The sequence below is a fragment of the Euwallacea fornicatus genome, chromosome 12 (assembly GCF_040115645.1).
Source record: "Euwallacea fornicatus isolate EFF26 chromosome 12, ASM4011564v1, whole genome shotgun sequence".
Lineage (NCBI taxonomy): Eukaryota > Metazoa > Arthropoda > Insecta > Coleoptera > Curculionidae > Euwallacea > Euwallacea fornicatus.
The window spans coordinates 783,783-798,168 of NC_089552.1; the positions used below are offsets into that span (position 1 = coordinate 783,783).

At 43.4% G+C, this 14,386-nt stretch overlaps 2 protein-coding genes across 3 annotated transcripts; one reads left to right on the forward strand and one right to left on the reverse strand.

Moving 5' to 3' along the window:
* Positions 1-4,012: 4,012 nt before the first annotated feature.
* On the reverse strand, positions 4,013-9,490 carry LOC136342651 (scavenger receptor class B member 1-like). Its single transcript, XM_066288671.1, has 6 exons — positions 9,220-9,490; positions 6,501-6,834; positions 6,193-6,452; positions 5,813-6,101; positions 4,913-5,282; positions 4,013-4,854 (listed from the first exon to the last, which is right to left on the reverse strand). The coding sequence occupies exons 1-6, from the start codon at positions 9,413-9,415 to the stop codon at positions 4,672-4,674; spliced, it is 1,632 nt and encodes a 543-aa protein (XP_066144768.1). The 5' UTR covers positions 9,416-9,490; the 3' UTR covers positions 4,013-4,671.
* A 1,837-nt stretch (positions 9,491-11,327) lies between these two features.
* LOC136342655 (solute carrier family 35 member G1) lies at positions 11,328-13,986 on the forward strand. Of its 2 annotated transcripts, XM_066288682.1 has the most exons (3): positions 11,328-11,411; positions 11,485-11,595; positions 11,663-13,986. In XM_066288682.1, the coding sequence occupies exon 3, from the start codon at positions 11,685-11,687 to the stop codon at positions 12,711-12,713; it is 1,029 nt and encodes a 342-aa protein (XP_066144779.1). In that variant the 5' UTR covers positions 11,328-11,411; positions 11,485-11,595; positions 11,663-11,684; the 3' UTR covers positions 12,714-13,986. The 2 variants fall into 2 exon arrangements, with proteins under 2 accessions (XP_066144779.1, XP_066144781.1); XM_066288684.1 differs by having other exon boundaries at positions 11,338-11,595; positions 11,668-13,986.
* Positions 13,987-14,386: the final 400 nt, after the last annotated feature.

The following is a 14,386-nucleotide window of genomic DNA, read 5'->3' on the forward strand; positions in this document are numbered from 1 at the left end:
CGTCGAACTTTTTTTTTTCGATTTTTTTTTCATCGCTTAACTCTTAATAGCAACAATAATGGTGCTAAGTAGTTTTTACTAAATGCGACAACGTGTAATTTTACTTATATCTGATAGTTAAATTTGCTTATAAAAGACTCTTTATGATACTGTGTCGGGGCCATAAAACGACTTTTTATGACCATAGTACAATAAAGCAGGTAACAGATGTGTTTACTGTAGAACTGACATTGACCGACCGACATAAATTTCCTCTTTTGTCGATTGACTATTAACACGTTTGGTTATTGTATACAAAATCAAGCATGAATGATCCTGTTAACGGTCAATTTACCGATTGTTTTACTTTATTGCACCATTTTATTCTGGGCAACCAGGTATACGGAAAGTCGCAGCAATATTGTCATATTTCACGCTCGTCCAGCAGAAAGATATTTGGACGTTTAGTTTTCCCACCTACCTCCTTTCATCGGTGACGTGCGGTAAAGCAGCTTTGCCGCACATCCAACGCTTAACAAAATGAAACAAATTTTAATTCGTTTCGACTCTTAAACTCGTCAGTCGCCTGAACTAACTTAAAAACCTTCCGTCTATTCAACACTTGGTTTTCCACCAATTTAGAAGCCCCCCCACGACCAAAGTCGAGGTTTCCAAATCCTATTGCCAAGACAATATCCTTTGTTCCCACAACAAATTTATAGCTAATCAACTCTTTATTAATTACCGCCTCAACATCAAAAATGGCCGCCACAGCTTCTCTCAATGTGGGAGGCCGCACCGAACACGTCTTAAATAAATCAATGAGGAATTATTTTAAGCAGGGCCGGACTGATTTCGAAAAGAAGTTCCCCGATCGAATCCGAACCAAAACGAAAATTTTGAGTTACGTAAATTGCGTCGTCAAATTTTACGATTTATTTTGGGGGGAAACGGGCAATTTTGCACTAGGCCGCCCTCGCGCTAAATGTCCCTGGGTCCCACCCTGCCCCGTTGCATAAATCGTTCATAACGTAGCTTCGCTTTTTATTTCCCAATTTTTAAGATTCATTGAGAACACTTGTCCAAACAGCAGGTTGTTTTGTAATTGAGACTCGGGCATGAATCAACCACTCCGCGCCTATGGCTTGCAGGAAGGACTGTGTGCGCATTTGTCCATCCTCGGGGGGGATTCCTGACGGTGTTCCCCGTCCACCCACTGCAATTTTTTCACTCGTTGCATATAAATTTCCCCAACAAGTCCCAGCCTTCAGGTGACTAAAAACGGCCTACGGCGCTGCCATCTTAATCAGGAGCGGCGATTTGATGTGCGCATTGGAATTCTTCGCAGGCTTAACACTGACTTAAATTTTTAACTTTATTCGAAAAACTCGGTTTAGGAATACCAATGGGGTATGTGAGGAATGGAAGGTGACCGTATTTATGCTCGCTCAGTCAAGGATAAACGTTGCTAATTCAAATATGTCATTTTTACGATCGGAGAAGGAACCGAAGCAACATCGCTGATATGTCGGACTTTGACGGTCATTCTTTGAAATTGTGAGAGAAGTTGCGGGAACCACGGCCAAGACGTCAGGACCGCCAGAAGAAATGGAAACCGGGTTGATGATGCCCGCTCGGAACCGAAACGTCGCAACTACGTGGCGAAGGTGCGGGCCCGCCTGAAATCGTCCCGAAAAACCTTTCACGGGTTGGCGGCTCAGCTGCGAAACGCGTCCATTTCACCGGCCACGTATGCGGAAATCCTGACGGTTGGACGCCAGGGCGGGACACCCTGCATATTCATACATACACTACGCGATTCGTTTTTTATGTAACATAGAAAAAGTGTAGCCATATATGTGGATGAATAAACAATGAGGGTATACCTGAGGTTTGGCCTGCAGCCCCGAGACCACAGCCGGAACGCTATCCGCCCGAAGGCCGTAATCGTAGTAGCCAGCTTTGATCTAATTAAGGCCACCATCGATTTCGATTCGCAATTCGATTAATTAATAATGTCCATAAATCGGGGCATATACGTAGGCATTCCTTCCCAAAAGTCGGCGACCGGGGCATAAATTTGGCTGCCGAAAATGCCTCGGCCGCATCTCGATGCTCGATCGTTTATCTCGGACGGCCGCGATCGACGGTGGCGCCGTCTGGCATTTGTTTTAACCGTTCGACCCGCCCTCTGTCCTATTATCATAACGGCCGTTTTTTATTCTCCTCTCAGTCCTCGCCTTTGCCACGACTTTTTTCTTCTTCTTCTCCTCGAGAAGCAGCCTTCATCTAATTCTTCTTTTTACGACTTTGCATTGTGCTTTGTCTCAAACGCTGGACCTAGCTAATATTGGGGCAGGGCCCTTAAGGAGAACACGGGTAATCAATCTCGCTTGCTCTTCATCGGCCTCTTATCGAATATTTATACCTTGAAGAATTCGAGGGACCCGCTGCCCTGGCGCCACAGACCATCAAGATGGGCATTCCATGGGCGTGCATCGACGTCAAAGGGTTGATTTAATTAAATCTGCCAAGAACCTGGTACCGTGACGAGTACAAATGGGCCTCGATGGGCGCATCTTCCTTCGACCTACTTGGTTGCCAAGTTTCGGCCTGCATTTGCCCACCCAATTAACACCCATCTCCCAGCGACGCGAAAGTAAATGGAGGAGATAATTAGCCTAAGAGACGCAAAGTCGCTGAGGAGTATTTACCTTAAGGAGGTGTGTGAGATTCGCCTCGTGCAACTCAAGGTCGAGACTTTCTCTGGGGGAATTTAACGAAAAGCGGCAACATGGGGTTGTGTTAATTTGAGCCCCGAATTAATTGAAACCATGTCTGCTTCAGTAAGATCAGATAATGTCTATTACCTCGTGTACGACTTGTTTTCGATAATTCGAGAGATATTTCTATTTTAATGTTGTCAATTTACGGTTGTCGTGTCGGCCTTCTTGTCTGAATGCCCGTTTCAGAAGACAGGTGAAGCGTTTATTGATGAAGCGTGCGTTTGTTTTATGTAAATGTTGCCATTAAGGCCCGTACTACGGAGAAGTCTTTAATTTTTTCGAAATGAATTACAATAATTGACCCATAAAGCCCGGGACGAGCAGTGTCCCTGGTATATTAAAGTGTGACCCGAAAATAAAACAACCGCAGGGGAGCAGTTGGTTTGGGTTTCTGTTGACAGTTTTCACGCCCCCTTTACTATAATTTATTATATAATTTTTCGGTTGTCGACTTTGTGTCGGTCTGCCAATTAAACCCAGGTATAAATGAGACCAATAGAGCATTTTTGCCTAGATCCTCGGAGACACAAATAGGCGTCAGGACGTCCTGAAACTGCGACTGAACTCAGCCCTGCAAGCGGCTCGGGGAATCTTCCACGCGCAAAAAATGAATTTTACTTTATTGCATCCGCCCCGAAACACGTTGAACGCTGCCCAATCAATGCTGATCAGTGTAGACAAACTGACAGGGATTTTTAAACGACAAAAAACTTCTAATTTAGCGTTAAACAAATTAAAAAAATTCCACGTTTAAATTCCGAGCAATTACCCTGGGATAAACCCAAGTAACATGGTATGTGGCGCCACCTTCTAGTCCAAAGCCAAAAATCGCGGTTCTCCTCGAATATATCCGCGTTATCTTGTAGGCGTTTCCGTCGCCTCTCGCGGCGCCCTCTGAGGCTTCGCGTCGAAGGTTAGCGCACGCCGGAAGCAGACTTCCGATAGATGGCGGCAATCAAGGTTCCTTTCCTCAGTTGCCAGGAATTTACCAGGGGCACTCGAAGAGTAGACTGAGCTTTGGCATATGCACAAATGTACTAAGCTCGAACGGGGGTTGTGAAGTCTCTTGTCAATGCGATTTGGCTCAGAGTCGGAGAGGCGTTAAATGGTTTACTCGGGTTGGGATTAAGTGCACGGGCCGGTTAATTCGTCCAAACCCCCTCGGGCAATGTCGGGTACCAAGTTACATGCGGCTCCTCGAGTGACTGGGGGTCAAATTTGCGGCCCAAAATATACAAAAACGTAAATTTTCGTCAAAAACTAAAAATTTATTTCCATAAACTTGTACAAACAACGTAGAAAAAATAAATCCTATTCCTAAATCTACATTTTTCGCATAAAAATCTGCACTCAAGTGCGTCCAAATATCAGTTCGTACTCCCGAAAATGGTTAATTTAACTCAGTCGACTATTCAGACCCTTAAAATAAATCACTTTGTCGAACTAATACGTGAACCGAGTGCAGGGGAAAATCTAAAATGGTAATTAATATAATTACCACTTGTGTGCGGTAATGGGCCGCCTTCCTTGGAGTCACCTTTCCGTGGGCTCATGGCATTAGAGTAATAAATGTTCATCTACATAATAACAACAATTTCATGATAAATCAGTTGGATAATTTGGCGCCGAGATGTCGAAAAATCCAATCAAAAACCGATTTATTTACGCAACACGACGGACTACAGTCAAAACAATAAATTGATTGCGAATCTTCAATAAATTATCTCTCGGGATGTTTAGAGAGTGTTTGAGAAAAACATCAAGGTTTTATGTGAATCCGGGACCTAATCGCCCATTTACCTTCCACGTGACAACAATACAAAAATAAGAACAAAGCGCATCAACACTATTAACAAATGACCAAAGAGTATCACAGAAAAGTCTTGCACTTTCCCTCCGTTTTTCATTAACAGTCGCCTCTACACCTCTCCCTCCTGTGTTTCTTGAGCACCAACAAGACGCAAGTAAAAGTCACCATGGTGGCCAACAGACAACCGTACTTGAGACCCAGCTCCAGGTTCCATAAAGTGAAGCTCAGATGGTAAATCAACTGCACAAGATCTTCAGGCAAGTCCCGGTCTTCGATATTCTATTCAAGCACAACCTGTTGCAGATTCCGTCCAAGAGTAGAATTATTGGAAACTTACATATTCGACCCAAGCCAGGGGCAGCACAAGGCCATCGGGGTACTTCGTCAGCTCGGACAGTCCGTAGCTCTTCTCCACCCGAATGTTGAGTTGAAGCTTCAGTTTGCCTCTAAGCATCAAACCAAACTTGGGGTGCAAATCCATAAAAGTGTCGTCAATTGTGGGGCGTTCGTTCAATCCGGTTATCCCTTCAAAGACGGCACGGTCCGCCCCGAAGAAGTGCGGCAGGGAGTAGAACAGTGGGGTGCCGAAGGAGCAGCTCGTGGCATTGAAGAGCCCTCGAGGGGGGCAGGCTTTGGTAGTCTTGTCGCAATAGCATTTGTTGTCTTCATTCTCGGCGCAGTCGAAGACGTCCGTGGGGATTTTGTATCTGCGACGAAATGAAAATGAGCAAAAAGTAGCCGTGAAAGGCCCCTTAGGTTAGGAAACAATGCGCCATTTGAGGGCAGGAATGTGCCGCATTAAAATTTCAAATATTCCCCTTCCCCCCGGAGATATTCGAAAAAAACTGAAATCTTGGAAAAAACGTTTTCATTTATTTTCCTCGAGTATTTTTTGAGTTTTCATCGTCACAAACTTTCCCTCCTCTTCGTCGTGACGATGAAATCCGACCTTTCCACTTTCCGGCAACCCCCGTCAACCTTCCAACGCGCACCTCGTAAGGTCTTCGAAAATGTCAAAAATTCAAAATGGCGACCATAAGAAAAAACAAAGCTGATGATGGTTGCCGAAAATCGAAACGTCGCATTTTATCGCCATGTCGCACCAGAGGTACGTGATGTTCAATCACCTCCTAATCTGGCATCTTTGACGGTTACCGAAATCCGAACCAAAAACGGACGCCCTGTGTATGTGCATATACGCAGCGACGAAATTTATCATAACAAGGCAAAAATTTACCTGTACACGGGGACCTTGTCCAGCATGCGGTTTTCTCCAACGAAATACGCAGGAACTTTCCTGCAGAGCTGCGGAATGAAGAAGGAGACCTCCTTCTTGGATTTGACTCTGTTGAAAGGGTACAGAATACCGTCCGATGTTTGGATGCTGTTGCACGAATCGGAGCCCCACAAGTCGTAATGGCTCGCTCCATTGAACTTCTCGATTTGACCCAATTTGGTGATATCGTGGGCTCCTGTGTTGACCGTGTAGACGTCAGGTTGGGTCCCTTGCTTCCAAACCAAGAGCCCTGGAAGGAGAATGGAGGATTGCTGTCTTGAGCTCACACAGACTCCAGAGGAGAATTTTACTGTGCACTAGGGCAACAGAATGGTACTCACCAAAGTTATCGAACACTGGCTTATCTTCGTACTTCAAATAGCTCTTGCTCAAATCGTACAAGTGGTCGTCGTATCCCGTCACGAAATTTAGGGCTTTCTGCGTGGTGAAGGCTCGCTCAGAAAGGGCGTTCAGCAACCCCTGGTAACCCACCCGCACTAGGAAATTGTATCTCTTGACCATTGCAGCCCCGGCCAGCAAGGGAACATTGGGGATGATCACCGAATCCTCGGGGGAACCCGTGGAAAGCTCCGGACTAAACCTGCAGCCCCAATTAAAACCCATCTCCGTTTCGAACCCATCAAATTACCTGTAATTCCTCTTCTCTTGATAGGAAACCGTACCATCCACCTTACTGAACCGCACGTTGACCCTCTCCAGGTCTTCGTGGTAGACGTACGGACCAGTTTGTTGGACGTGCAGCTTCTTCGCCGTTCCCAGCTCGAACTCCTCAACGTTGGTGTAATTGAAAATATGGATTTTCACTTGAGGTTTGACAGGGGGAACCCTCCACATTTGGTACCCGAAGGAGTCCTCGTTGATAACAAACATGGATTCGATACGTTTGCGGAATGCGTCGGTGAACCACATGGTTATGGTGCCCATGGTGCTGATGGTGAACAGGAGGATCAAGCCGGTCAGCACTATAAGAAGGAACGGTTTAACTCAGGTTCCTTGGATGGTCCTCAGGAAGGTCAATCCTGGTTGGGGATGATTGAATAACGAGATTCGTTTGTTGCGTTATGGTCGATTCTGGTTGACACAGTTCGTTTTCGTTTTGGTTGTTTTTATTCTTAAAATTGAAATTATAAATATCTCTACTTTGTTAGAGTTTGGCGATAACCCGCAGGGCAGAGAGGCAAAGCCTGACACAGGGTCACTCCTTGCAGTGACGCAGGTGGTTAAGGGGGGGAGGGGGGGAGGGGAGATAAAAAATTGTATTTTACGCTTATAGTAATGATCTAATGAATATTTTGCCTCGAATAGCTCTGGATATCCGCCACGATTATCAGGGAAGTGCCTTAGAACGTATAAAATTCTGAAGATTACGAGTGCGTCTAGACTTCAAGGGTTATCTATAGAGGTTAATAATACGCCTATCAAGCCTCATATCCAAGGGGGTTTCAACGAAATCACCATTCGGCTCTCCAGCACTTTTGGCCAGCTTTCCAGGATTAAAACGGGTTTCCCCGATGTCCCTTAACCATCCAGATGCCCGGTCAAGAACACACACTTTACTTGTCCAACTATCGAGCAGTTACGGTCAGCCGGACCGTTGCCCTGCCACCCTAACCCTTCGCAATATCCAAAAATATGTTGGTTATTACGAGAAAATATCTCATAAACCGGTTGCTCAATACTTTTCGCAAATGACCATGAAATTCGATCACCCGATGCCTTCCCCGACCAATCACACTTTGGTTCTAGATAAACTCCGAATGGTAGTAAAACCAATTATCAACAACAATGAACAAATTATAGTTTATTTACCGAGTGTTGAGTATATTGGGCACAATTGATTAACGGAAAAAACGCGCCGTATCTTTTCCCGTTTAAAATTAGTGTTGCTGTTTATGGGGCGCCTGTTTTGGCATTAGAAGAACTTGACCTGTGCCGTTGAACTGCGCCGTTTTATGGGGCTATTAAGGTGATATGGGATAACGCGGAATTGCGTAATGTGGGGCCATTTTGAAGTTTCACATAATAATATTTGCGTGTTAATCGGCTTGATTTACGCGTAATCGTTGGGGCTTCGAACGGGAATGCCCTATGGGAACGCCCGCTTCACGCGCATCCGAAATCGAGGACCCCGACGGACGGCCTGGCCATGTGTCAATCCAAGTCGCTTATGTAACTAGTTAGGAAATGCATATTTTTTGCGGAACGAGCGGGAGTGCGCGCGACGCGCGGAGCGAGGTCCCCTAATATGGCACAAGTAACGCAATACACCGTTCCCTAATGAGTCTCACATTACACGGTTTCCTAGTTTAGCTGTACGATGAAGAAATCACGATAAAACGGCAAAAATTTGCGCTGATTCATGTTGCGCCTGGCAGACAATTACAGTAACCGGTGATGTTAATGGTCAGGGTCAGATGAGGCTCCCCACTGTATTCTGATGACGGCATGGCGGGTACGCAAACGAGAGAAAATACAGGGTGTTCGCCAAACATAAAACATGCCGAGAATGCAAGTTCCATCAGAAATTTCAGAGGCTTGCCCGCAAGACGGCTCCGTCGGATTTTTACTCAAAACTAGTAACACCGAGTACATTTTTGGAATTTTCATAGTAACTTCGAAGACGATTTCTCTGTCCTGCGTCCCATCAATTAACCAATTCCTCACGATTTCTCAATTTTGCACCCCGACTGCATGAACCGTCAGATCTCCCCATGGGAAAAAAATCTAATGAATCTAAATCTGGGAATTTAGCGGGCCACGGGCCATTTCAACCAACCCAAAGGTCTCGATATTGAATATTGACGGGCGACCACGCTAAAGTAATGCCCTGGGAATCGTTAAATGAAACCGATCTTCGTGATGATGAACTTCGTGGGAGTTCCTTCATGCCATATATCTTATGAAAATTACTTATTGTGTTTCTGGAGGCGATCGCCTCCTCCTGGACATCCACGACTGGACCTTCTGGATGGAGCTGAAACAATTTTTTGTTATATTTTCTGGCATTTTTAGTTGCGTCCTCTCGGAATTAATTCGAATTTTCGAAAGAAATTTATCGGGCGCTGATGTTTTTATGGGTTTCCCCGCGAGCCTCACTCTGTTTTTCTGGACGAACTCAAAATTATGTCAGTTACGTCGAAATTATGTCAGTTACGTCAAAATTATGACAACATACGTTGCCGAAACGTCCGTTAATGAACAAGCGAACAGGTCCCCTTTACGCGAGGCTTGCCATCATTCAACTCCTCCAGGACTCTTCCATGCAGAATCGATTATTCTTACACCCCTTTGAAGTACCCGTTCGCGCAAACAATCTTCCGGAATTATCACCTAACAGGGAAACTTACCAATGAACCTCCGGGTGTTCATCTGGTACCCGAAAAACACGGTCTTCTGCGGCACCACATCGTTGTTGATTTTCTCGAAAAACTCTCTAGTAATCGCGGGGGCCTTAAAGAAGATCTGATTACAGTTCTTTTCAAGATTCGAGAGATTCGAGTGCCTTCTGGCATCGTGACTGGTTCCAAAAGCGCTCTCTAACATGTTCGCAATTGGTACTTCTACCAACACCTCGTCTTTCACTAAGACTTAATCGCGATTAAGCTGCTTTGGAGCTAACACATGTATATATCTTCCAGTGTTTTGTATTTTTTTTATCAATGAAGATGTTGGGTTTATCAAACGACTCTTTGACGAAACGATAACGTCTTTGAGAATCAGACGATGCACGATGATGAAACGAAGGGGAAGTGAGTTGATTTACCCTCGAACGTTCGGTTCGGTTGGTAGTACGGGCATAGGGAAAAACCTTTTAATGACGATGCATAGTCACGATAGAGCTTGTAGCAAGGACGTGTCTCGGGGACTTCGTCGCTTGCAGCATTGTTATTTTGCGATTTAAGCATTTTTTTGCTTATTTTTGATGGAAGCTCTGTAATCGCAACAAACGCAGTAGTTGTTTTCATATTTGTTTGTTTCGTCTAGGGTTATTATTGTAATTAAGAGATTTTGAGATCTGGGCTGTATGAAAACAGAAGATCAATGAATGTATTTTTCCCACGGTCTGAAAAAATCGTGAAATGCTGCAATGTTGATGGATATGTTTGCTCCAAGGTGCCTGGCAAGGAACGTAATACATCTGCGAAAATGAACAATAACTCCTTGCATAAGATCAATTTGATTAATATTACTATTTATTCTTTCACGTTATGACGGGGATAAAAGGAGGATCCTTTTTCCAAACGTTTGATAAACATATCGGTAAATTTCCAAGTCCTGAAAAATGCTACGAGAGACATGAAGATTCCGTTGTTTTGTCGAGGATGAGTTTTATAGGATAACTGGCTCCAACAGCTAATTAATCACCAAATTGCTCCAATATGTTACGATGTTTTGTCTTTTTCATGCAATAATTAGTCGGCAATTATTAGGCAATAAATCACTCATTTTTTTATATTCAGTAAACCCGAATGGAAAACGAAGGCAAAGTCCGGCAATTCGACCCTCGTCGCTCCCCGATTAATCCCCATTTCGTTCCAGGTGAGTGCTGGACCTCAGAGCACTCTCATTAGATCCACGATGCACTTGGCGACGTCTCCTTAATAGCCAAAATGGGCGTGTCCGAGTCTGGCAAAATGCCTCTGGTCGTGTGCAGTTTGTCTCGGCCCGTTCCCATGCCCAGCGCATGGGATCTGAGTTGACGTGATGGGTCACCCTACTAAGGCTACCCGTCAGGCCATTCATTTCTTTAGACGTCCCGCGAGACAACGTCAAGTCCCCTTTTCAAAATATATAATTTGGAATATTTTTGTAATGAATTACAGATATGCTAAAACTGACTATGACATTCTCCTACTCGTACTTTTTACCTATCAAAATAAGAAATTTCGATTTTTTTCAAATTGAGTGACGGGCAGGTCAAAATCGACGGCGGCGTTGTTCTTTCTGGAAAAATTAGCAGAAAATGAGTACCATGTCGAGGGGTCTACCTTTCAAAATAAAAATGGTCGAATTTTCCGAATAGAATGACAGGTACGTCAAAATCCTCTGCGCCGTTGTTTTTTTTCCGTGCGAACTTAAAACAAAAAGCAGGCTTAAATGGATGCAGCAGACCTTCAGTTCTTTGTTACTACTATTTCTAAGAATGACACTCATTTTTGAGGTGCCCTATATATTTTCTTATAACTTTTGCACCTCACTTCTTTCCGCAAGTTTGGTCCCTAATTAATTTTTTGTCCTAACGTTAACGTTAAAGAAGATGTCGAGTAATATTGAATGGTTTCATCCTATATCAAGTTTTCTGATTCGAAATGTGGGGAAGACCAGTTAAATTAATAATGCAATAGATAACAGCAAATATCTATACTGAGTGACGTCACTTGGAAAGCACACCGATAGTGTCAGTCACACATCAATTAGAGGTTATGTCTTACGGGCGGAACGCCACCTTTCGACGAGAGGCACGGCCAGTTACAAGGAAAGCTGCGAAAGTGAAGGAGAAATACGTCACTTTCACAGCTGATCGTTTTCAGGAAAGCAAGTAGATTATTATAATTATAAACAATGATAAACGTATTAACATTTTTCCTCTAATTTGCCCTCAATATGTTCAGGAAAACACCACAACAGGGCCGCAAACTAATGCAGTATGGATTAATCACCTCAATATAACTTCCACAAGCCACTGGCGCTTCAAGACTGAAATCTCTGTAGCTGTGAAATTGGTAAAGCCAAAATTCCATTAATAAGTCTCAGCGAATTCTACTGAATAGCAAAAACGTTGCTTTCTAGCGTAGTTTCCTAAGAAAAAGCAATGTCAGAAAGTCTGGAACTACAGCAGCTTGTAGACGATGAGGCTGAAGAAGACATCAAATTCCACAGGCCGAGACCCAAATGCCGCAAATATCCCTGTCTAGGTATAATTCTAGCTACTCTAAGTGCCCTATTCTTCTCGCTTTGCTCGGCCATAGTAAAGTGGATGTCTGACGTTGATCCTATGGCCTTAGCTGCTTACCGTTTCATTGGGGTACTTTTGCCAACAATTCCAATACTAATCTACAAGCAAAAATCGTGCTTCCCGAAGGATAAACGCATAATGTTAATTTTACGTTCTTTCACTGGAACCACAGCTTTAATGCTTAGTTTTTATGCCTTTAGGCACATGCCTCTCAGTGATGCTTCGGTAATAGTGTTTTCAGTGCCCGTATTCACAGCAATATTTGCTCGAATGTTTTTAAAAGAGCCCTGCGGGTGGTTTAATATTGTCTCTGTGATTGTCACCCTTGTGGGTGTGATTCTAATCACTAGGCCTCCAGTTATTTTTGGCAATACCATAGATTCGCTAGGGGAAAATGGGCAAGCTCCTGAGATGTGGGGCGCCGTTGCCGCCTTTAGTTCCACATTATTTGGCGCAAATGCTTTTGTAATTTTGAGGGCCTTAAAAGATGTTCACTTCTCAGTAATCATGACAAACTTCGGCACCTTTGCTTTGGTCCAATGTCTAATTGTCTCTTTCTTTATTGGAGCATTGTGTTTGCCTGTTTGCGGAGTTGACAGATACCTTATAGTCGCCTTAGCAGTGTTCAGTTTCCTAGGCCAGATTCTCCTTACCATAGCCCTGCAAATGGAGCAGGCTGGCCCTGTAGCCATCGCCAGGAGCACTGATATAGTATATGCGTTCATTTGGCAGGTTATTTTTTTCAATGAAGTCCCCAATAGGTTTTCGATAATTGGGACAGTTCTGGTTATGTCGTCTGTGATTTTAACAGGATTAAGGAAGTGGGTGTTGACTTTGCCATATGAGGCTCCAATGAGGCGTAAACTGGAATTTTTGACCAAGTGAAAGTGGGTTTTACCAATTATCATTGTGTAACTGAATCAAGGAAACGTTTGTATGTATGTATGTACAGAGTGATCTATTATGCCTGATGGTTAATTAAATTGGGTAAGAACTGCAAGAGGGGAAACAGTCCAAAATGAGTTATTTCACTGCGGAAGCAGTTAAAATACACTTCTCAGTCCCTTGGAGGAGAGCACTCCACAAGGGGAAACTCTTGATTATAAGTTTCCTAATGGTTTTTGCATACGTTAAGGGACACCCTGTATAATAGATGGCCCTGTACATAGGCTGGAATCGTGAATGGTGCGTGTAGATCTTGCGACCCATTAAAAAGTATTAATGTGCCTATAACCATGACATCACCTTAATTACGAATCTCTTTTTGATTAAAAACGGTGGTGAAATTTTCCAGAATCGCATTAAGACCATTTTGGAGATTTTTCTGCCCATAAGTCTTAGTCATTACATTTTTTCTATAATACGTAGGATATTTCAGCCACGTAGAGAAAACACTCTTTTTTCGTATTATTGCTGATAAGTAGGTATTCCTAATGTTTCGATAAAATTGTGATATAACGAAGTTAAGGGTTCAGAAGTCAATGGGCCAAGGCAGCGCTTTGCCAAAATTTACCCAAATGTTCGAATAATTGCTGGCTTAAGTCACATAAGTTCTTTCCGTTGGTGACCCCTTAATAATGTCACCTTTGCTCTGGTTAAGGTTGCCTTCTGAAACCTCTATGATATGATGAAAGTATGTTATCAAGTCTACCTGCATGTGTGGTAATAGTAAGTGTCCTAATTAAAACTAATGATAAGATGCTAAATTTCCCATTTTTCCTCAATATTTATTTCGGAAATCGCGATCACTACCATTAAACTGAATATCAAAAATCCTTGCTGAAGCCTCCCGATGGGGGAAATCTCTGCAAAGATAGGGCTTTAGCAACACTCCAGTCTTCACCTTGAACCAATCATGATGTTATCTAGTATCGATCGGTTAGTTTGCAATGCACAGTTGTATGATGTTCTAGTCCTTTTTCTAGTCCTTTAGTTGTAAGTCTCGTTTTAAGCATTGTCTGTTGGAGATACAGATTGGGAAAGGTTCATCCAAGACCATATTTCGCTTCGTTGCAATTTCCACCTAGTTTTGTACTAAGGAACTGAAAGATTTGATCTAGTCATTTGAATCAAAATACAGTTGTCTCAGTTATTAGATATTTTTTGTGGGTTTATAGTTTGAATGTAGTTTTGTTAAATATATTTTAAATTTTCGTAACTTCCCCGTTTTATTGAGTAGCGAGTGTAAAGGTTCCTATCCGCACGTTGATCCGGGACCAGTCGCCCTTCGCCAGTAAGTTCTGTGCAGTCCCGTAACGCCCGAATTCCCGCGAAAATTTTCCAATTTGAAAATTAATTCAGACGCAAGCAGAGGCCTGGAAGATGGCGATCGGAAAAATCTAAGAAAAGACTAAAAAATATTTGAAAATATTCCTAACTGGGTTCCGCACCGTCCGTGAGCTTTATGCAGCTTTAATGCGCAATTTTCCTTTAAAATTCGTCCATTTTCGAATTGATGCAGGCAGAAGCGACGTTATGCAAGTCGCTTCTGAGAGAGTAAAATCGACCGGAGAACGTCAGCAAAACTCGAAAAATCCCTAACGGCATTCGCAATTACA

Excerpts from the sequence above, each read along its gene's own strand:
- LOC136342651 (XM_066288671.1), bottom strand. The coding sequence starts at position 9,415 with ATGTTAGAGAGCGCTTTTGGAACCAGTCACGATGCCAGAAGGCACTCG. Across the intron at positions 6,102-6,192 it reads GCCAGTGTTCGATAACTTTG|GGCTCTTGGTTTGGAAGCAA; the intron begins GTGAGTACCATT and ends TTCTCCTTCCAG. Across the intron at positions 4,855-4,912 it reads CCCTGGCTTGGGTCGAATAT|AATATCGAAGACCGGGACTT; the intron begins GTAAGTTTCCAA and ends GTGCTTGAATAG.
- LOC136342655 (XM_066288682.1), top strand. The coding sequence starts at position 11,685 with ATGTCAGAAAGTCTGGAACTACAGCAGCTTGTAGACGATGAGGCTGAA.